The 22545-nt window shown below is 40.9% G+C and overlaps 15 protein-coding genes, 1 non-coding gene and 1 pseudogene across 39 annotated transcripts in view; 1 reads left to right on the top strand and 16 right to left on the bottom strand.

The window, feature by feature from the left end:
• pcdh1g15 (protocadherin 1 gamma 15) overlaps positions 1–2690 on the bottom strand; it is an 89933-nt gene extending 87243 nt beyond the window's left edge. The window contains exon 1 of the mRNA NM_001024114.2: positions 300–2690. Within this exon, the coding sequence (NP_001019285.2) occupies positions 300–2690 (2391 nt within the window). The remainder of the gene's footprint in view (positions 1–299) is intronic.
• The window catches only part of pcdh1g14 (protocadherin 1 gamma 14), a 93635-nt gene extending 87243 nt beyond the window's left edge, over positions 1–6392 (bottom strand). The window contains exon 1 of the mRNA NM_001024113.2: positions 3999–6392. Coding sequence (NP_001019284.2) covers positions 3999–6392 — 2394 coding nt within the window. The remainder of the gene's footprint in view (positions 1–3998) is intronic.
• pcdh1g13 (protocadherin 1 gamma 13) overlaps positions 1–9733 on the bottom strand; it is a 96976-nt gene extending 87243 nt beyond the window's left edge. Inside the window, exon 1 of the mRNA NM_001024112.2 lies at positions 7313–9733. Coding sequence (NP_001019283.2) covers positions 7313–9733 — 2421 coding nt within the window. The remainder of the gene's footprint in view (positions 1–7312) is intronic.
• Positions 1–13283, bottom strand: part of pcdh1g12 (protocadherin 1 gamma 12) — a 100526-nt gene extending 87243 nt beyond the window's left edge. Inside the window, exon 1 of the mRNA NM_001020778.5 lies at positions 10878–13283. Within this exon, the coding sequence (NP_001018614.5) occupies positions 10878–13283 (2406 nt within the window). The remainder of the gene's footprint in view (positions 1–10877) is intronic.
• Positions 1–22545, bottom strand: part of fbxw11b (F-box and WD repeat domain containing 11b) — a 649789-nt gene that overhangs the window by 374168 nt on the left and 253076 nt on the right. The window lies entirely within an intron of this gene.
• LOC141376356 (uncharacterized) overlaps positions 1–22545 on the top strand; it is a 273156-nt gene that overhangs the window by 107933 nt on the left and 142678 nt on the right. The window lies entirely within an intron of this gene.
• Positions 1–22545, bottom strand: part of pcdh1g1 (protocadherin 1 gamma 1) — a 152400-nt gene that overhangs the window by 87243 nt on the left and 42612 nt on the right. The window lies entirely within an intron of this gene.
• pcdh1g2 (protocadherin 1 gamma 2) overlaps positions 1–22545 on the bottom strand; it is a 146558-nt gene that overhangs the window by 87243 nt on the left and 36770 nt on the right. The gene's annotated exons all lie outside the window — the stretch shown is intronic.
• pcdh1g3 (protocadherin 1 gamma 3) overlaps positions 1–22545 on the bottom strand; it is a 142753-nt gene that overhangs the window by 87243 nt on the left and 32965 nt on the right. The gene's annotated exons all lie outside the window — the stretch shown is intronic.
• pcdh1g4 (protocadherin 1 gamma 4) overlaps positions 1–22545 on the bottom strand; it is a 134672-nt gene that overhangs the window by 87243 nt on the left and 24884 nt on the right. The window lies entirely within an intron of this gene.
• Positions 1–22545, bottom strand: part of pcdh1g5 (protocadherin 1 gamma 5) — a 131517-nt gene that overhangs the window by 87243 nt on the left and 21729 nt on the right. The window lies entirely within an intron of this gene.
• The window catches only part of pcdh1g6 (protocadherin 1 gamma 6), a 128334-nt gene that overhangs the window by 87243 nt on the left and 18546 nt on the right, over positions 1–22545 (bottom strand). The window lies entirely within an intron of this gene.
• Positions 1–22545, bottom strand: part of pcdh1g7 (protocadherin 1 gamma 7) — a 124388-nt gene that overhangs the window by 87243 nt on the left and 14600 nt on the right. The window lies entirely within an intron of this gene.
• Positions 1–22545, bottom strand: part of pcdh1g8 (protocadherin 1 gamma 8) — a 120975-nt gene that overhangs the window by 87243 nt on the left and 11187 nt on the right. The gene's annotated exons all lie outside the window — the stretch shown is intronic.
• The window catches only part of pcdh1g9 (protocadherin 1 gamma 9), a 117345-nt gene that overhangs the window by 87243 nt on the left and 7557 nt on the right, over positions 1–22545 (bottom strand). The gene's annotated exons all lie outside the window — the stretch shown is intronic.
• Positions 1–22545, bottom strand: part of pcdh1g10 (protocadherin 1 gamma 10) — a 113904-nt gene that overhangs the window by 87243 nt on the left and 4116 nt on the right. The window lies entirely within an intron of this gene.
• pcdh1g11 (protocadherin 1 gamma 11) overlaps positions 1–22545 on the bottom strand; it is a 110534-nt pseudogene that overhangs the window by 87243 nt on the left and 746 nt on the right. The window contains exon 2 of the transcript NR_201342.1: positions 16293–16799. The product of NR_201342.1 is annotated as a protocadherin 1 gamma 11 (transcript). The remainder of the gene's footprint in view (positions 1–16292; positions 16800–22545) is intronic.

The raw sequence follows: 22545 nt of genomic DNA, 5'->3' as shown, positions 1-22545 counted from the left end.
ATCTAAAGTAGCCCGCATAAATGACGGCAGGGAAAAAAAGAAAAACTACCATAAACATTTAAGTTTTTATAACACATATTTTAGACCAGTGTAAATTATTAGATGATATTTTTAAAGTTATTTTTATTTTCCAAAAACGTTTTAAGCAATTAGTATTTATTTTTTATTTGCTTCATTTAAAAAACTAAAATCTATTTTAAATTAACTAAAAATAATTCTGAAATCAATATAAATAAACCTAAATAATTGAATCAAGTATTTTCTGTTTTTGTTTTGTGAAGTAAAAATATGTTTCTTACCGATGTTGAGTATTCACTTTCTGAAGTATTACTTTTCTTGATCGTGTGCTGCATCATCTCAGTGAAACTGGGGTCCACCACTAAAACACTCTGACCCCCGAGTGTAGAAAACTTACAGTCACTTTTCCTCGAGTCAGTCGTCATGCACACTTCATAATTATAGCCGTGCGGCAGAGTTCCAGTGACTCCTGTGTCTGCGTAATGCGGTGGATAATACGGAATAACAGGCAGATTGGACTGATAGAGGAAGCGAGATTGTCTCCATCTGTAGATTTTAACTGATATTATCACAACCACACAAGTGATGAATAGGAAAGAAACAGCGGCCAGAGCCAGAACTAAATAAAAAGTTAAGCTGTCGTTATATTGTTTCTCATGCGTAAAGTCTGTGAACTCTGACAGCACTTCAGGAAAGCTGTCAGCCACAGCCACGTTAATGGAGACCACAGCTGAGCGAGAGGGCTGTCCGTTATCCTCCACTGCAACAGTGAGTTTTTGTTTGACAGCATCTTTATCAGTGACTTGTCGCACAGTTCTTATTTCTCCATTCTGTAAACCCACTTCAAACAGCGCTCTGTCTGGAGCTTTCTGCAGTTTATAGGAGAGCCAGGCATTCTGACCAGAGTCCAAATCAACCGCCACCACTTTAGTGACCAGATATCCAACATCTGCAGCACGAGGTACAATCTCAGCCACCACTGAAGCGCCAGTCTGCACTGGATACAGAACCTGAGGAGCGTTGTCATTCTGGTCTTGAACAAGAACTTTCACTGTCACGTTACTACTGAGCGGAGGAGAGCCTCCGTCCTGCGCTTTTACGCGGAAGTGGAAATCTTTCAGTGTCTCATAGTCAAAAGAGTGCACAGCTGTAATCAATCCGCTGTCAGGGTGCACTGACACATATGATGAGATCGAGACTCCATTAACAGTGCTGTCTTCTAGAATATAAGAAACACGAGCATTCTGATTCCAGTCAGCATCACTGGCTTTGACTGTAAATATAGAGAGACCAGGTGTGTTATTCTCCACCACAAATGCCTCATAGTTACTCTTCTCAAAGACAGGAGCATTATCATTCACATCTGATATCTGCAAAGAAAGGGAGGTGCTGCTGGAGAGCGTGGGCACCCCCTGATCAGAGCATGTGACACTGATATTATATTCAGCATTTCTCTCTCTGTCCAGTTGCTGCTCTATACGCAGACTGATGAAGTTACTGGATTGCGAAGTTAGAGCAAATGGAATATTGTCATCTATAATACACTGGATCTGTCCATTTACACCTGAATCTGCATCATCTACTTTCATCATAGCAATAACTGTACCGGGTGTGGAGTCTTCGGATACAGAGTTTGACATGGAGAGTACATTTATCACTGGTTTGTTATCATTAATGTCCAACACATTAATAATCAGCTTACAGGAATCAGAAAGCCCTCCCTGATCTTTAGCCTGGATATCCAGCTCGTAAATATTAGTTTTTTCGAAGTCGACTAGGCCATTTAAGGAAACCTCGCCACTATGCTGATCAATGATGAACATGTTACGTACAGTGTCTTCGGTGCTTGCAATGTCGTACGTCACCTGACCATTAGATCCCTCATCTGCGTCAGTAGCGCTAACTGTGCTCAGTTTAAACCCTTTTGCAGCATTTTCAGTCAGTGTGGCCTTATATTCCTTTTGTGTAAATACTGGAGCATTATCATTAAAGTCTAAGACAGCAACATTTATTTGAACAGTTCCAGACAACTGCGGATCCCCACCGTCAATGGCGGTGAGCAATAGCGTAACCACTCCTTTCTTTTCTCTATCAAGCTGTTTTTGCAAAACCATCTCGACGTTTTTGTTTCCGCTTGTTTTACTGTGCAGTTCAAGAGCAAAATGGTCGGTTGGTTTTAGAGAATAACTTTGAAGATCATTAACTCCTACATCCGCGTCCACAGCTCTCTCTAACATAAACCTCGCGCCTGTTACGGCCGATTCGCTTATCTCAAAATGTATTCGCTTTTTCTGAAATGTTGGTGGATTATCATTTATATCTGTGATTTCAATCGTAATTGTGTATAATTCCATTGGGTTTTCCAGAATCAGCTGAAGATGTAAAGCACACGGAGTCGTTTTTGCACAAAGAGACTCGCGATCCATTTTCTCTTTGATGAGCAGCAATCCAGTGTCTTTACTGAGGCCAATGTATTCAGTACTGTCCCCTGTATATATGCGCGCTTTTCCTAATTTCAATCTCTGTAAATCCAAGCCCAAATCTTGCGCGATATTTCCCACAGTGGAGCCTTTTGCCATTTCTTCTGGAATGGAGTAACTGACCTGTCCTCTTGCCCAATTAAACAGGATGAAGGAAAACAATACCGAGTACCACATCACGAGACCGGCCATTTTCCCGACAGCATCAAAAACTATAAAACAACGTAGTGCTAAAGACGTCCAAGCAGAGTACTTTAAAGCAAAGTGTTAAGTCCTCAGTCAGACCATGTAAGAGATGTCGCATTTGTGTCAAGACACTGAAATAATGAGCGATAGAAAAGCTTTCCGTTTTTCCTCTCTCGCTGTAAATATGGGTTAATGGGGCCGGGCTTAAAATACACACAGTCAGTGTGTTAAATTGACAAACAGCGGCCCTTTGAGTCAAAACCAAGCACTACAAACAACAAAATCAATTTCACCGCAGTCAAAATGTAAAAAAAAGAAGATAAGATGACGCAATAAAAAACATCAAATAGCCTGAACGTACATTTTACAGAGCAGAACACTTAAACAAAACATTTAAAACACACTGAAAAATCTCCTTTTTACACACATTAACACTGATAGCTGTTTCCTACAAATAAACTTATTAAAATGTAAACTATTATTAAAGCAGCATGTAAGTAGTTAGTTTTAAACTGATGGACTTTATAAACATGATAAAGATCCAGTAACTCTTTTCTGTTGTCCTGCTGCATTGGGTAAAAAAAAACTGTCACTAAAGCATGTTTTGATATTTTAACTTTCACTGACAATCACCATATTAATTAGGGTGTTAAAGAGAAAGACGAATGATAAATACATTTTTGTCACACGTTTTTCCACAAATTGACGTAAATATTAATGTAAACCCAGTGTCATGCAAACATTACAAAACATGGTACCTAAAATGAAAATCTAAAGTGCATAACTGACGGCAGGGAAAACAAGGAATGAAAAACTATCAAAAACATTTAAGATTTTATAACACATATATTGGACCAGTGTAAATTATTATGTTATATTGTTAAAGTTATTTTTAAATCCAAAAACGTTTTAAACAATTAATATGTACTTGTTTCGATAACCCTTTATTGTCCATTTCAGTATTAGTAGACTGTCTGCTTAATATCTGCTGATGTTGCTCCTTCAACAGACATTTAACTGACTAGAAGAAACTTTGCAAATACATGTCAATTTACAGTAACGCTAAACCTAACCCCACCTAACAGTCTACCTATAAACAAATGAAAATTAATTGGCATAGATGCAATGTAACTTAATTTAACAAACGGACCATAAAAAGTGTGGCCCTTGTTTCTTCATTTGCTATTTTTATAAGAATATTATATATTTTAATACAACTTCTAATTCTAAAATTTATTTAAATAAAACTATCTCATTGAATCAAGTATTTTCTGTGTCTGTATTTGTTTTGTAAAGTATAAATATGGTTCTTACCGATGTTGAGTATTCACTTTCTGAAGTATTACTTTTCTTGATCGTGTGCTGCATCGTCTCAGTAAAACTGGGGTCCACCACTAAAACACTCTGACCTCCGAGTGTAGAAAACTTACAGTCACTCTTCCTCGAGTCAGTCGTCATGCACACTTCATAATTATAGCCGTGCGGCAGAGTTCCAGTGACTCCTGTGTCTGCGTAATGCGGTGGATAGTACGGAATAACAGGCAGATTGGACTGATAGAGGAAGCGAGATTGTCTCCATCTGTAGATTTTAACTGATATTATCACAACCACACAAGTGATGAATAGGAAAGAAACAGCGGCCAGTGCGAGAACTAAATAAAAAGTTAAGCTGTCGTTATATTGTTTCTCATGCGTAAAGTCTGTGAACTCCGACAAAACTTCAGGAAAGCTGTCAGCCACAGCCACGTTAATGGAGACCACAGCTGAGCGAGAGGGCTGTCCGTTATCCTCCACAACAACAGTGAGTTTTTGTTTGACAGCATCTTTATCAGTGACTTGTCGCACAGTTCTTATTTCTCCATTCTGTAAACCCACTTCAAACAGCGCTCTGTCTGGAGCTTTCTGGAGTTTATAGGAGAGCCAGGCATTCTGACCAGAGTCCACATCAACAGCCACCACTTTAGTGACCAGATATCCAACATCTGCAGCACGAGGCACAATCTCAGCCACCACTGAAGCGCCAGTCTGTACTGGATACAGAACCTGAGGAGCGTTGTCATTCTGGTCTTGAACAGTAACTTTCACTGTCACGTTACTACTGAGCGGAGGAGAGCCTCCGTCCTGCGCTTTTACGCGGAAGTGGAAATCTTTCAGTGTCTCATAGTCAAAAGAGCGCACAGCTATAATCAGTCCGCTGTCAGGGTGCACTGACACATATGATGAGATCGAGACTCCATTAACAGTGCTGTCTTCTAGAATATAAGAAACACGAGCATTCTGATTCCAGTCAGCATCACTGGCTTTGACTGTAAATATAGAGAGACCAGGTGTGTTATTCTCCACGACAAAGGCCTCATAGTTACTCTTCTCAAAGACAGGAGCATTATCATTCACATCTGATATCTGCACACGAAGAGTGACACTGCTGGAGAGCGCAGGCACTCCCTCATCACTACATATTACATTGATATTATACTCAATTTCTTTCTCTCTGTCCATTTCATTTTCTGTTTGCAAGCTAAAGAAACTACTTGACTGATATGTTATTGTAAAAGGAATGTTACCACTCAATGTGCACTTAACTTGGCCGTTTGCATCCGAATCACGATCATCAACATTTAGAATCGCAACAACAGTACCAGCCTCTGACTGCTCAGATATGGCATTAGAGTTAGACACAATTTTAATACTAGGCGAATTATCATTATCATCCAGCACATCAATAATTACTTTGCATGTGTTAGAGAGTCCTCCTTGATCTTTTGCCTGAACGTTCAGCTCATAATGGTTTAGCTTCTCAAAGTCAACATGCCCGTTTAATATTAGTTCACCAGTTTGTTCATTGATAATAAATATTTCGACCACGTTACTGTCCATTGTGTCCGATATGTAGTACGTCACTACACCGTTCGACCCTTCATCTGCATCTGACGCGCTCACGACTGTTAATATGGTACCTTTTGGTGCATTTTCCGCTATAGTGGTTTTATATTCTTTTTGGGTAAAAACTGGAGCATTATCATTATTATCTAATACTGTAATATGTATCTGAACAGTACCTGAACGCACTGGATTGCCTCCATCAAACGCTTCTAACAGCAATGTAAATGAGCTTTGCGTCTCTCTATCTAATGGTCTTTGTAAAACCATTTCGACGTTTTTACTACCGTCTGCTTGACTGTGCAACTCGAGACGGAACGTATCAGTCGGTTTGAGCGTGTAGCTTTGAAGTGAATTTGTTCCTACATCTGGATCAAAAGCTTTCCCGAGCATAAATCCAGCCCCAACCAGCGACGATTCACTGATCTCAAATCTGAAGTCCTTTTTCTGGAAACTGGGAGCGTTATCGTTTATATCAGTGATTTCGACTGCTATTGTGTAGAATTCCATTGGGTTATCCAAAATCATTTGAAGGTGTAAAGCACACGGTGTTGTTTTTCCACAAAGAGACTCGCGATCCATTTTCTCTTTGATGAGCAGCAATCCCGTGTTTCTGTTCAGTTCGATGTATTCCGTGCTGTCGCTAGTAAATATTCGAGCTTTTCCTGATTTCAATCGCTTTAAATCCAAGCCCAAATCCTGTGCGATGTTTCCAACCATTGATCCTTTTGCCATTTCTTCTGGAATGGGGTAACTGACCTGTCCTCGCGCTATGTGAACCAGAAGAGTAAACAAAAGGACCCAGTGCAGCACCTTTGCATCGAGCATTATTTCAACTGCTTTGATGGTGAAAATTAAAATAAAGTCCTTTAAATTTATGAAATTCCAAATGCAGATATTAACTGTACGACGGTGAGCGATGAATGAAAGTGTCGTAGCAGCTTTTGTTGCCCGATTCTTCAGTATTTTATGTTATCCTTCGGATGGGTGGGTGATATAAAACGTTTCTCTGCAGTATGTTGACGAACAGCGGCTCTCTGAGTATATCTATGGTACTACATATCAAAACACAAACCGCATATTATAAAGGAATATTCTTTTCTTTGGCTATCACTGCAAACATTACCAGTAATCATCATGTGATCAGTGTCATATTTTGCTTTCAGGTGCTTTACTAATTAAAACTGGTTTGATGTAAAAACATCACAAAGAAACTCACTAACTAACAAAGTTAATTCCAGTTGAAAATGTCAAATTGTGAGAAAAAAAAACATAATCAATCCACCCAGTACAACACACAATGGGAATAAAAAAAAAAACTCATCTTCATTCAACAAGGCGCTGTTCAGCGCAAGTGGTGCTGAACAATGTCAAAGTATAGCAAATTCTCATGCTGTATTGGCTGATTTATTTTTATATGCTGCCTTTTTACGACGTACTTTTTTGCGCAAAACTTAAAGTGCTCTACACTCAGACTACACTAAGTACGAGACTATTTTTTATCTTGTCTTCTTTTTTTCTTCTTTTTTTCTCATTTTATGTTAATCGATGTACAGCACTCCAACATATCAGTCACTTATTCGGTCAAGGCCAAATCTGTACTGGATACAGAACCTGAGGAGCGTTGTCATTCTGGTCTTGAACAGTAACTTTTCACTGACCGTTAATTTCTCTATTTGGTTAAAATAGATATTTATAGATGAACCTCTAGCCAAAAAAAAAATATATAAAATAAAAAAGTGTCTTACCGATTCTGTAGACTCTAGACCGTCGAAGGAGTTATTTTTCTTTATTGTGTACTGCTTGGTCTCGCTGAAACTCGGGTCCACCACTAAAACACTCTGACCCCCGAGTGTAGAAAACCTACAGTCACTCTTCCTCGAGTCAGTCGTCATGCACACTTCATAATTATAGCCGTGCGGCAGAGTTCCAGTGACTCCTGTGTCTGCGTAATGCGGTGGATAGTACGGAATAACAGGCAGATTGGACTGATAGAGGAAGCGAGATTGTCTCCATCTGTAGATTTTAACTGATATTATCACAACCACACAAGTGATGAATAGGAAAGAAACAGCGGCCAGAGCCAGAACTAAATAAAAAGTTAAGCTGTCGTTATATTGTTTCTCATGCGTAAAGTCTGTGAACTCCGACAAAACTTCAGGAAAGCTGTCAGCCACAGCCACGTTAATGGAGACCACAGCTGAGCGAGAGGGCTGTCCGTTATCCTCCACAACAACAGTGAGTTTTTGTTTGACAGCATCTTTATCAGTCACTTGTCGCACAGTTCTTATTTCTCCATTCTGTAAACCCACTTCAAACAGCGCTCTGTCTGGAGCTTTCTGCAGTTTATAGGAGAGCCAGGCATTCTGACCAGAGTCCACATCAACAGCCACCACTTTAGTGACCAGATATCCAACATCTGCAGCACGAGGCACAATCTCAGCCACCACTGAAGCCCCAGTCTGTACTGGATACAGAACCTGAGGAGCGTTGTCATTCTGGTCTTGAACAGTAATTTTCACTGTCACGTTACTACTGAGCGGAGGAGAGCCTCCGTCCTGCGCTTTTACGCGGAGGTGGAAATCTTTCAGTGTCTCATAGTCAAAAGAGCGCACAGCTGTAATCAGTCCGCTGTCAGGGTGCACTGACACATATGATGAGACCGAGACTCCATTAACAATGCTGTCTTCAAGAATATAAGAAACACGAGCATTCTGATTCCAGTCAGCATCACTGGCTTTGACTGTAAATATAGAGAGACCAGGTGTGTTATTCTCCACGACAAAGGCCTCATAGTTACTTTTCTCAAAGACAGGAGCATTATCATTCACATCTGATATCTGCACACGGAAAGTGACACTGCTGGTGAGCGCAGGCACTCCCTCATCACTACATATCACACTGATGTTATATTCAGCTTCTCTCTCTCTGTCAAGTTCCTGTTCTGTTTGTAAGCTAAAGAAACTGCTAGACTGAGATGTAATTGTAAATGGAACGTTACCACTCAAGGTGCACTGAACCTGGCCGTTTGCAGCTGAATCGCGATCATCAACATTTAGCATTGCAACAACTGTACCAGGCATCGAGCCTTCAGATAAAGAATTGGAATTTGACACAATATTGATACTAGGCGAATTATCATTAACATCCAGTACTTCAATAATGATTTTGCATGCGTTAGAGAGTCCTCCTTGATCCTTGGCCTGAATATTAAGTTCGTAATGTCTCACATTTTCATAGTCAATATGACCGTTTAATAATAATTCGCCACTTTTTTCATTAATAAAAAACATTTCAGCCACATTTTTCTTCATTGTGTCTGATATGTAATACCTCACTACACTATTGGACCCTTCATCTGCATCAGACGCGCTCACAGCTGTTAACATGGTACCTTTTGTTGCGTTTTCTGCTATGGTGGCTTTATATTCCTTTTGCGAGAAAACAGGCCCATTGTCGTTGATATCTAATACAGTAATATGTATATGCGCCGTACCAGAGAGCACTGGGTCGCCGCCATCAAATGCTTCTAACAACAAAACAAACGAGCTTTGCGTTTCTCTATCAAGTGGTTTTTGTAAAACCATCTCTACGTTTTTACTACCATCTGCCTGATTGTGTAATTCAAGTCGGAACTTATCAGTTGGTTTCAGAGTGTAGCTTTGAAGATCGTTTGTTCCTACATCCGGATCAAAAGCTCCTCCGAGCATAAAACCAGCTCCTGCAAGCGCCGATTCGCTGATCTCAAATATAAAATCCCTTTTCTGGAAACTGGGAGCGTTATCGTTTATATCAGTGATTTCGACTGTTATCGTGTAGAATTCCATCGGGTTATCCAAAATCATTTGAAGGTGTAAAGCACACGGTGTTGTTTTTGCACAAAGAGACTCGCGATCCATTTTTTCTTTGATAAGCAGCAATCCCGTGTTTCTGTTCAGTTCGATGTATTCTGTGCTGTCTCTTGTATATAGTCGCGCTTTTCCTGATTTTAATCGCTGCAAATCCAAGCCCAAATCCTGTGCGATATTTCCAACCATCGATCCTTTGGCCATTTCTTCTGGAATGGAGTAACTGACCTGTCCTCGCGCTATGTAAACCAGAAGAGTCAAAATCAGCACCGAGTGCTGTATGATTGCATCAACCATTGTCTTCTTTGTACCGATGACCATAAAACACGTTAATCTATCAGTTTATCTTCTGATTCAATAAAATGTGACGTGTTGATTTGAAATTTCTGTCAACGACGGCGGACGTTATACAGCAAAACCAAAGAGATACAATGTCCGATGCGGTAGTTTTTTTCCCCTTTTCTCTGTGATAAGCTTGAGGTGGGTCTGTTCACTGTACAGTTTCTTCGATGTTTGTCAGCGAACAGCGGCCCTCTGAGTGTAAATTAGAAATTGCATATACAGTTTATATATTTTTTTTTCTGATGAGAGTTTTTAACTATGTGTTGTTTATAAGCATATCAACCAGATGAGTCGAGATATAAGAAATCCACAGTAATTAGATTAATGGCTATTTAGTAGTTGAAAAGAAAACGCGAAAAGTAAACCAGGGACATTTTTAGGAAATTGTAATTCTAAGTAGGCTACAGCACATAAGCCCCCCATCTCTGTTAAGAGACGGACTCATAGAAGGCGCTGTTCAGCAAAGGGGTGCTGAAATGTGTCGAAATGCAGTTTGACGGTAAAAAAAAAAAAAAAAAAAAAAATATATATATATATATATATATATATATATATATATATATATATATATATATATATATATATATATATATATATATATATATATCAGTATTTTCTCATTTGCGTAAAATACATTTTAAATACATTGCCAAGAAAAAAAAAACACTTCTATTGAGTCTTATAGCATATTAGCCTATGCAACTGCTACACTAAACTCCTTGCTGGAATAAATTGCATGACCGTTAAGCACAACGAATAGCTATGAGAAAAAGAAATCGTTTCCTTTTAAGTTAAGTTATAGGAATTTAAACCTTAGTAAACGTTACAATGTTTTTATAGTTTGACTAGTAATAAGGACACAACAGGAATCAGTCGAAAAGTTTTTTTTTTTTTTTTTTTTACTTTGACTTTTGCAGAAGCTGATCCATGTAGGAACTAAAACCTAAGACTAAATGAAAAATGTGATGAGTCAATACTCTAAGCTAATTTGCTTGTGGTCTACGACAAAATTTAGCTATACACAGAGTTTATTTCATGGCAACAACAAAACAATAAAAAAGTACAAATAAATAAATAAGATGTAATAATATTAACAAAAATAATTTAGCCATTCATTTCTTACCGATTCTGTAGACTGCAGATCGTCAATGGAACTATTTTTCCTTATTGTGTGCTTCATAGTTTCTGCGAAACTCGGATCCACCACTAAAACATTCTGTCCGCCAAGAGTAGAAAACTTACAGTCACTCTTCCTCGAGTCAGTCGTCATGCACACTTCATAATTATAGCCGTGCGGCAGAGTTCCAGTGACTCCTGTGTCTGCGTAATGCGGTGGATAGTACGGAATAATAGGCAGATTGGACTGATAGAGGAAGCGAGATTGTCTCCATCTGTAGATTTTAACGGATATTATCACAACCACACAAGTGATAAATAGGAAAGAAACAGCGGCCAGTGCGAGAACTAAATAAAAAGTTAAGCTGTCATTATATTGTTTCTCATGCGTAAAATCTGTGAACTCTGACAGCACTTCAGGAAAGCTGTCAGCCACAGCCACGTTAATGGAGACCACAGCTGAGCGAGAGGGCTGTCCGTTATCCTCCACAACAACAGTGAGTTTTTGTTTGACAGCATCTTTATCAGTGACTTGTCGCACAGTTCTTATTTCTCCATTCTGTAAACCCACTTCAAACAGCGCTCTGTCTGGAGCTTTCTGCAGTTTATAGGAGAGCCAAGCATTCTGACCAGAGTCCACATCAACAGCCACCACTTTAGTGACCAGATATCCAACATCTGCAGCACGAGGCACAATCTCAGCCACCACTGAAGCGCCAGTCTGTACTGGATACAGAACCTGAGGAGCGTTGTCATTCTGGTCTTGAACAGTAACTTTCACTGTGACGTTACTACTGAGCGGAGGAGAGCCTCCGTCCTGCGCTTTTACGCGGAAGTTGAAATCTTTCAGTGTCTCATAATCAAAAGAGCGCACAGCTGTAATCAGTCCGCTGTCAGGGTGCACTGACACATATGATGAGATCGAGACTCCACTAACAGTGCTGTCTTCTAGAATATAAGAAACACGAGCATTCTGATTCCAGTCAGCATCACTGGCTTTGACTGTGAATATAGAGAGACCAGGTGTGTTATTCTCCATCACAAAGGCCTCATAGTTACTCTTCTCAAAGACAGGAGGATTATCATTCACATCTGATATCTGCACAGTAAGAGAGACGCTACTGGAGAGCGAAGGCACTCCCTCATCACTACATATCACACTGATATTATACTCAGTTTCTCGTTCTCTGTCCAGCTCCTGCTCTGTTTGCAAGCTGAAGAAATTGCTAGATTGAGACTTAATAACAAAAGGGATTTCCTCACTCATCACACACTGAACCTGACCACTTGCACCTGAATCAAGATCATCAACATTTAGCATTGCTATTACAGTACCAAATTTGGATCCTTCGGATACTGAATGGGAACTAGACAGAATATTGATACTTGGTGAATTATCATTGACATCCAGCACATCAATAATTACTTTGCATGCGTTAGAGAGCCCTCCTTGATCTTTTGCATGAATCGTAAGTTCATAGTGGCTCACTTTTTCATAGTCAAAGTGACCATTTAATATCAGTTCTCCAGTTTGTTCGTTAACAAGAAACATATCGGCCATAACACTGTCCATTGTGTCCGATATGTAGTACGTTACTTCACTGTTGGATCCTTCATCTGTATCAGTTGCGCTCACGACTGTTAATATGCTACCTTTTGGTGCCTCTTCTGTTGCTGTTGCTTTATATTCCTTCTGCATAAATACAGGCGCGTTATCATTAATATCTAATACAGCAATATGTATCTGTACAGTACCAGAGAGCACTGGGTCGCCTCCATCAAACGCTTCTAACAGCAGAGTAAACGAGCTTTGCATTTCTCTGTCAAGTGCTTTTTGTAAAATCATCTCGACGTTTTTACTACCATCTGCTTGACTTTGCAATTCAAGCTGGAATTTATCTGTCGGTTTGAGCGAGTAGCTTTGAAGTGAATTTGTTCCTACATCCGGATCAAAAGCTTTCCCGAGCATAAAACGAGCTCCTATCATCGCCGATTCGCTGATCTCAAATTTAAAGTCTCTTTTCTGGAAATTTGGAGCGTTATCATTTATATCAGTGATTTCCACCGTTATTGTGTATAATTCCATCGGGTTATCCAAAATCATTTGAAGGTGTAAAGCACACGGTGTTGTTTTTGCACAAAGAGACTCGCGATCCATTTTCTCTTTGATGAGCAGCAATCCCGTGTTTCTGTTCAGTTCGATGTATTCTGTGCTGTCTCTTGAAAAAATTCGTGCTTTTCCAGACTTCAGTCGTTGTAAATCCAAACCCAAATCCTGCGCGATGTTTCCAACCATCGATCCTTTTGCCATTTCTTCTGGAATGGAGTAACTGACCTGTCCTCGCGCTATGTAAACCAGAAGAGTCAAAATCAGCACCGAGTGCTGTATCATTGCATCAAGCATTGTCTTCATACGGCGTTTAAAAACAGCAACACCTAATCCGTGAATTCTTCAAATATGATATTCCAAATGCAGACATAAACTCGCACAAGCCAGCTAGCGTTGAGTTGAAAAACCGTGTAGGGAAATAAAGAAATGAAAGCTCTGTTTTCTGTGTCTTCGAATAGCCTATACTGCATTATCTGATGGTTGGGTGGGTATGTGAAATAAAAGCTTTCTCCGCTGTTCGTCGACAAACAGCGGCCCTATGTGTATAAAACAAGAACTACATCAAACTGACAACATAAACATGAAATCAATTTTTTTAGAAACTAACATTTTAAAATCTGACTGACTGCAAATTAAATATGTCGTTGTATATTTGGGTATCACTGTATATTGATGGTCCCTTTTACGCATTTTGTTGAATTTAAGTTACATTACATTCAGTTGCCAACTAATTTTCATTAGATTATAAGTAGACTGTTAGGTTGTGGTTAGGTTTAGTGTTAGTGTAAGTTGACATGTACTTGAAAAGTTTCTTATAGTCGGTTAAATGTCTGTTGAAAGTGCTGTATCAACATAATAAGTAGACGTAGTTAGTCAACAAAATGTGCAAAAGGGGCCATCAAAATAAAGTCTTACCTGTATTTGTGATGATCCTGAACCTAGAGTTAACTGAATAAAAAATACTGCGCAGCGCGCGCGCGCACACACACACACGCACGCACGCACGCACGCACGCACACACACACACACACACTCTTTTGGTAGTTGGAACAAAATTCTAACGCATGGACTAAATACAACACAACTAATGAATAACACCATATGCCTTTTAGTAGGCGAGAAGCCCATCATCCAACGAGTCGCTGTTAAGCATAAGTGTCGCTGAAATGTGTCAAAACGTGACCTTATATTTTTATGATTACTTTATGTTTTCCATTTGCCTGGAATTCACTTGACCATATTTAGAAATTTTGCCGGTTTATAGTATACATACAAACGATACTGCATTTTTCTCATGTCCTTTATAAACTGCGATGTGTTAATTAACTTTTTTAGTTAATTAACTAATCTTGTGACCAGAATATTGTAAACATTTAAGTCAAGGATACTCTATTTTTTCATATACTTCAAACGTAAGGCTAAGACAACAATGATGATTATTTACGGAATTTATCCAGATTTAAAACTAAAGTAAAACGAGTAAATGAGTTTCACTGCATTTCCCAAGCAAACAAGTGAATAGAAAAGAACCTATGGCAGGTTAACAGCCTTCAATCGTATTATATGATGGATTGCCAGATATACAACAATGGCAGAGAACAACACATCAGTAAAACAGACTTACCGAAATTCATGTTGAAAATCTCGAAATCTTTCTCAATGAGACAAAATGGAATAAGAGAATGAGGCGAATCCAACAGTATAGTGCAATCCGCGACTATTCTGCGTTTTGCAAATTAGTAGCACATGGAAACCAATCACCTCAGTCATTCATATGTTCTTATTTCTCCTCTAGTACAGCTGATGGTGATGGTAAAACCGCATGAGATTTCTTACCGATTCAGTGATCCTGAGCCCATCGATGGAACATTTTTTTTTGATCGTGTGCTGCATCGTCTCAGTGAAACTCGGGTCCACCACTAAAACATTCTGTCTGCCAAGAGTAGAAAACTTGCAGTCACTCTTCCTCGAGTCAGTCGTCATGCACACTTCATAATTATAGCCGTGCGGCAGAGTTCCAGTGACTCCTGTGTCTGCGTAATGTGGTGGATAGTACGGAATAACAGGCAGATTGGACTGATAGAGGAAGCGAGATTGTCTCCATCTGTAGATTTTAACTGATATTATCACAACCACACAAGTGATGAATAGGAAAGAAACAGCGGCCAGTGCGAGAACTAAATAAAAAGTTAAGCTGTCATTATATTGTTTCTCATGCGTAAAGTCTGTGAACTCTGACAGCACTTCAGGAAAGCTGTCAGCCACAGCCACGTTAATGGAGACCACAGCTGAGCGAGAGGGCTGTCCGTTATCCTCCACAACAACAGTGAGTTTTTGTTTGACAGCATCTTTATCAGTGACTTGTCGCACAGTTCTTATTTCTCCATTCTGTAAACCCACTTCAAACAGCGCTCTGTCTGCTTTCTGCAGTTTATAGGAGAGCCAAGCATTCTGACCAGAGTCCACATCAACAGCCACCACTTTAGTGACCAGATATCCAACATCTGCAGCACGAGGCACAATCTCAGCCACCACTGAAGCGCCAGTCTGTACTGGATACAAAACCTGAGGAGCGTTGTCATTATGGTCTTGAACAGTAACTTTCACTGTCACGTTACTACTGAGCGGAGGAGAGCCTCCGTCCTGCGCTTTTACGCGGAAGTGGAAATCTTTCAGTGTCTCATAGTCAAAAGAGCGCACAGCTGTAATCAGTCCGCTGTCAGGGTGCACTGACACATATGATGAGATCGAGACTCCATTAACAGTGCTGTCTTCAAGAATATAAGAAACACGAGCATTCTAATTCCAGTCAGCATCACTGGCTTTGACTGTAAATATAGAGAGACCAGGAGTGTTGTTCTCCACGACAAAGGCCTCATAGTTACTTTTCTCAAAGACAGGAGCATTATCATTCACATCTGATATCTGCACACGGAGGGAGACACTGCTGGAGAGCGCAGGCACTCCCTCATCACTACATATCACACTGATATTATACTCGGCTTCTTTCTCTCTGTCCAATTCTTGCTCCGTTTGTAAGCTAAAAAAACTACTGGAAGAGGCAATAGTAAACGGAATATTGTCATTTCGGTAGCAGTGAACCCGGCCATTCATTCCTGAATCAAAATCATTTACATTTAACATTGCAACAACGGTGCCAGGCCTAGACTGCTCGGATATGGAATTTGACATCGATACAATGCTTATTATTGGTTTGTTATCGTTTATATCAGTGAGATCAATAATTACTTTACATGAATCAGACAGTCCTCCTTGGTCGCGTGCTTGTATGTTAAACTGATATCGACTTGCCTTTTCGAAGTCAGCTGAGCCCTTTAAACGTATGTCCCCGCTCCGTGTATCAACCGTAAACAAATCATTTACATCTCCAGTGCTCGACATGTAATATGTAATAATCGCATTCGAACCTTCATCTGCATCAGAAGCGCTGACTGACGCAATCACGGTATCTTTTGGTGTAATTTCAGCAAAAGTAGCTTTGTAAACCCTTTGGCTGAACACTGGGGGATTGTCATTTGCATCGAGCACAGTAACATGTATACGTACAGTGCTTGTCAACGAAGGCTCTCCTCCGTCTACTGCTGTTAACATCAATGATAGCTTTTCTTTGTTTTCACGGTCTAGAGCCTTTTGTAATACCATTTCCATGTTTCTGTCACCATCCGTTTGACCTTGCGAACTTCATATAAAATTATCTGTCGGTTTCAGTGAATAACTAAGGTGACTATTAGTTCCAACATCCAAATCAATCGGGTTTTCCAGCATGAATCTTGCTCCGGTCACAGCCGTCTCGCTTATGTAAGATTAAAAATATGTTCAGATAGATGGTAGTTAAAGTGTGGAATCTGCGTTACTGTTCGAAATGTTAGATTTACTTGGATCTTCATCTTTGTACATTCTGATTGGCTGAATGCCAGGTTGGTTGTTACATTTTGTAAGCGCTGACTGGTGAAAAGAAGTAAAGACAGGTCACGTTTCACAAGCCGTCTCCGGTGATTTATTTTATTTACTTTGAGAGTGAGTCACGCAAAATACTCGAACCCTATATTACATTTGGTGGCAGCTGGGTTATTTTTGCATTTTTGGCGCTTTTCGCGGAGTTTTATTAACTTGACTGCCGCGAAATTGGCACCATTTGGACTTTGCTCTCCGATTGTGTCACCGGATTTATGAAGTGATAATTGTGTAAATATTCGGAAGAACAACCACACGACTTGCCACACAAGGGTGAGATACAAACAAATGAACAGAAAGTATGTCTGAGACTGAGTCTGCTGCTGCCAGCTCTTCTGCCAATTCATCCTCTAGTTCATCCAGTGCTAGTGGCAGCGTAAACCAGCAGCCACTGGCACCTTTTGTGGCAGGCAATTTACACATTGAACTTCCGGCTGCATTTAAAGGGGATGGCACTGAATCATTTTCTAGTTGGGCTCGTCGTTTTGAAGTGGCTGTTAGAGCAATTACACCACAAGGAACAGATTTGATGAACATGTTATCATCCGTGTTGCCAACACGGCTATCTGATGCTGCCTTTTTGTATTGGGACAGCCTTCCAACTCCTGTAAAGACTAACTACAACACAGTGACAGAGAGACTAAAGCATGTTTTTGGGCTTCAACAGTCATTGCCATATTTCCAAACTCATGTGAATGCTCGCCCTCGGAAAATTGGTGAAAGTTTAGAAGTATTCAGCGCTGATATTACTCGTCTTGTCCTACAGGCTTTTCCTGACTATGATATTATTGCCCAGGAAGGTGAAAAGTTTAGACGTTTTGTGGCTGGATTGGACCCAGCTTTGCAAGCAAAAATTCATGAACAAGGTGCAACAGATATGGATCAAGCCCTTATAGTTGCATGTCGCTGTGAACGGGCCCGTGCAGCTATGCAACTTCATGCAGGGTCAACTCAGTCTACACAAAACCAAAATCAAGTGGCCGCTGTGCAGTCTCATCATACTGAGGGAAAGTTACTTCAGGCTGTGGAGCAATTAACAATAACTGTGAATGAACTGAAAAATGATGTACGCCAGCTACAAGAGAAAAATGCTCATCTTACACACTGTTTGGAGTTCTGGGAGAGAAACAAAATTCCTTCAGTAAAGCAACAGCCTAGAGTGACACGTAGCCCTTCACCAACATATCATAATCCACAACATCAGTCTGATAATGCTCATTCATCTAAGAGCTGGCGAAAGGATGTGTCAACTGATTGGCATCGCACAATGACAGGGGACAGTGACAACTCATGGGGAGGTGACAAAGTTAGACCTTATTACTCATCAGAAAGGGCTTCAAACTTTTCAGACCGCAGGTATCGTAATGACGAATATAGACGGACTCGCAGCCCTAGCCCAGTTCGTCGGTGGAGTAGAGATGAGAGCCCCCAGAGCCGACGCGTTGTACGCTTTCAGTCCCCTGACAGCCAACACCCATACAAACAACAGGGAAACTTCCACTAGCTGATGTTGAGGGGCAAACATCAGCTTCAACCTCCCTGCCTCACACCGATTTTACAGTTAGTAAAAACTATGAGCACATACAAAGTCCCAACAAAGTGTCAGCTAATATTTTGGCAATTGTGGAAGGAGTTGAGGTCTCTGCTCCAGTGGACACTGGCTCTACTATTTCTATTGTTGGGGAATACTTTCGAAATTCTCATCCCATGTTGAGAAAACGCCCCATAAAAACTTCCATGGTGCTTGCACGCTCTGTCACTGGACAATGTCTGGACACTAGGAGTTTTAGTTTTGGGCATGAGACTTGGCACAGAGTTACTGCAGCATGATTTCCAGGTTGTTAGGGGTGCACACCATCCTATTATTTTGGGCTGGGACTTCTTACAAAAGCATCATGCTCTGATTGATGTGACAAATGAGAAAATGTCCTTATGGAATTTTGAGCTTCCCTTGCTCTCTACAGGTCATGAAGCTGCAGCCTGTTGTAATGTTTCTGTGCTTGCATCTACCAAACTACCGCCATGGAGTGAAACGGTTATCACAGCATGTGTTGCGGGAGCAACAGCTGTTTCTCCTGTGCCAACAGCCTACACAGGTGTCCTGGAACCCAACACGGCTAGTAATGTGGCTGTTGCACACACCCTCAGCGAGGTTCAAAAGGGTCTGACTACAGTACGGGTTTTGAATACCACAGAGGAAGACATCGAAATCATGCAGGCCAGCACCTGGGTGAGTTTCAATTTCTTTCTGCTCTTGACTCAACAGTTTTGGAGGGAGAATGTTGTAATATTCTATCTGATCCTTCGGCCGCTACCCCCTCTGTATCCATTGATAATTCAGATCTGTCGACATCCCAAGTTGAATCCCTAACAGAGCTGTTGACTAAGTACTGTGATATTTTTAGTAAGGATTCTGATGACAGAGAGAGAACAGGCATGATTAAACATCGAATTCGGACGGGGGAAGCCCTGACAATCAAACAAAGGCCTTACCGTGTTACTCCTGAACAAAGACAAGAAATACAGCAACAGGTGACAAAACTTTTAAAAGCAGATGTCATTGAAGAAAGCTATAGCCCATGGGCAGCGCCTGTAGTGTTGGTGCGTAAAAGGGATGGAACATGGCGATTTTGCTTAGATTACAGGAAGTTAAATTCAGTAACCGTGAAAGACTCTCATCCTCTACCTAGAGTTGATGATGCTTTGGACGCTTTGTCAGGATCTGCTTGGTTCTCCACAATAGACCTTCAGCATGGTTATTGGCAAGTGGAACTGGCAAAAGAAGATCGTGAAAAAACCGCATTCACCACAGGTGATGGGCTGTACCATTTTAAAGTTATGCCGATGGGTTTGACAAATGCTCCAGCAACCTTTCAAAGGTTGATGGAAATGGTGCTTCGAGGTCTGCCATGGAAAACATGCTTGGTGTATTTGGACAATGTCCTTATTTTCAGTAAGACATTTAATGATCACCTCCAGCAATTGGAGGAAGTGTTCACCAGATTCAAGTCCTGTGGGTTAAAACTCAATCCCTCCAAATGCTCTCTTGCCAAAAGGGAGGTTCAGTTCTTGGGCCACATTGTATCTAAAGACGGGATAAAACCTGATCCAAGGAATGTTCAGAGTGTCCAAGATTGGCCTGTACCACGCTCACCTACTGAAGTGAGGTCATTTTTGGGATTATGCTCTTACTATAGGAAATTTATAAAAGATTTTGCTCAGCATGCAGTCCCTCTCCATAAATTGACAGAAAAAAATGCTAGATTCAGTTGGACAGCTGAATGTAATGAGGCATTTACCTATTTGAAACATGCCCTATCTCACCCACCTATTGTTTCTTTCCCAGATTTTCATCAACCGTTTCTTCTGTACACAGATGCCTCTGCATCTGCTATTTGTAGCTGTTTTAGCCCAGGAAAAGGGGACTCAAGAAACAGTGATCGCATATGCCAGTCATGTCCTCACAAAAGCTGAAAGGAAGTGGTCCACGTATGATGGGGAACTCTGGGCCATTGTGTGGGCTGTGAGACATTTCCGCCACTATCTGTATAAGCAGCATTTCTTCATCATTACGGACCACAAACCTCTCATGGGGTTAAGGAAAATACCAATTGACAGCGATCGCACTGGGAGAAGAGCCCGCTGGGCCCTTGAATTGGATCCATTTGAATGGACGGTCATACACCGAAAAAGACTAAAACATGCAAATGCTGACGCCCTATCACGTCGTCAAGCATCGGATTCAGCTATGGAAATCCCAGCCTCGTCTTCAGGTGAGGCTAATGTTGGCTCTCCAGTATCTAAATCTGACAGTGGTTACTTATCTGCTGCACAGGGATCCAAAGTCTTGGGTCCATCAGTCAGTATAACCCATGTTTCACCAACCTTATCTGCCTGTGTGAATCAAGAGATGGAGAGAACTCCATCTCTTATGCTACAACTGGCTACTTCTGAATCAAGTTTTATAGAGCACCAAAAACAGGATCCAGTTTTAAAGGAAGTAATAAGTTGGAAACTAAAGGGGTTAAGGCCACCATACAGAAAGATAAGCAAACGGTCACAGGAGGAGAGGATTTTCTGGAAAGAATTCACAAGGCTCACGCTACATAATGGTCTTCTCTGTCGAGAAATCGTCAATTCAAGTACGAAGTCTGTGACTTGTCAGGTCATTGTACCTCAAACTTTAAGGAAACAAGTCCTTCAATCTCTCCACGGCAATCCCATTGCTGGACATCTGTCAGCAGAAAAAGTTGTGAAACAGGCACAACAGCTCTGCTTCTGGCCTTTCATGTCCCGGGACATATATAAGTGGTGTAAGAAATGCGTTCCTTGTGATGCCCGATGCACCCCAATTCCTCGTCAAAAAGCACCTATGAAAACAATAACAGCAACTGCACCTTTTCAGAAAGTGGCTGCGGACATTCTTGAACTTCCTGTTACAAGTCGCGGAAATCGATATGTTCTTGTTGTGCAAGACTATTTTTCGAAATATGTTAATCTTTATGCTATTTCTGACCAGAGGGCTACCACAGTGGCAAAGTGTCTGTTTGAAAATTTTGTCTGTGAACATGGAATTCCAGAGGTCTTACACACAGATCAAGGGCGACAATTTGAATCTGAGCTAATTCAAAATCTCTGTCAACTGGTGGGCATTCAGAAGACCAGGACTAGCCCCTACCATCCACAATGCGATGGTATGGTTGAGCGTTTCAATAGAACTCTTATTGACCTGTTGACGAAGATTTTGCAGCAACAGCAAGGAGAATGGGATGATTATCTCAGACAGGTAGCATTAGCATATAATACCAGTCCCCATTCATCGACCGGCTTTACTCCCTTTTTCCTGACACATGGTCGGGAAGCCAGATTGCCAGCTAATTTACTGTTGCCAAAGAGTTCACCGCAATCTCCAACCAAGTCAGTCCCTGAGTATGCTGTAGATATGATCAGTAAACTTGAAGATGTATTTACAGCTGTTGCCCAAAACAGTGAACATGCCTATCATTAACAGAAGCGACATTATGATAGGAATCTGAATTTTACCCCATATCAGGAGGGAGATCTTGTTTGGCTGCATGACCCAACCACAGTAAGACAGAAACTTACACCTCACTGGAAAGGACCCTTTGAAATTGTGGAATGTTTGGAGTCAGAGAGGGATGTGGGTGTCACATACAAAATCCACTATCTTCTGGATGATCCAGAAAAATGTCAAATTGTTCATTACAACCGACTGAGACCATATTGTGCACCAGTTCCTCAAAAACCGCAGCAAACTACCCTCTCTGCTTCGTATCCTTCCCCATCCTTGACCGCTCTATCAGGTGCGTTACCTTTCAAACCACCACAATATGCACGGTGCACACCTAACTTAACGTCAGAAGACCAAATCCTCCCACAGGCACCCCTTCCTCTTCAAGTGCCTTCTTCCTCAGTGGACCAAGCCAGTGTTACGTCCACACCTAATCAGAGTTCAAGTTCAGCTCCAATGACATGTCTAGGCCGGCGTCCAGTTAAACTACCTGGATATTTAAGAGATTATCTTTTGACATAAGGGACTCTAAAAAGCTACTTTAACAGGTAGTTTCTT

This window comes from Danio rerio, chromosome 10 (genome assembly GCF_052040795.2).
Source record: "Danio rerio strain M-AB ecotype USA chromosome 10, GRCz13ab, whole genome shotgun sequence".
Classification (NCBI taxonomy): Eukaryota; Metazoa; Chordata; class Actinopteri; order Cypriniformes; family Danionidae; genus Danio; species Danio rerio.
This window is presented reverse-complemented; position numbering and strand designations above follow the sequence as displayed.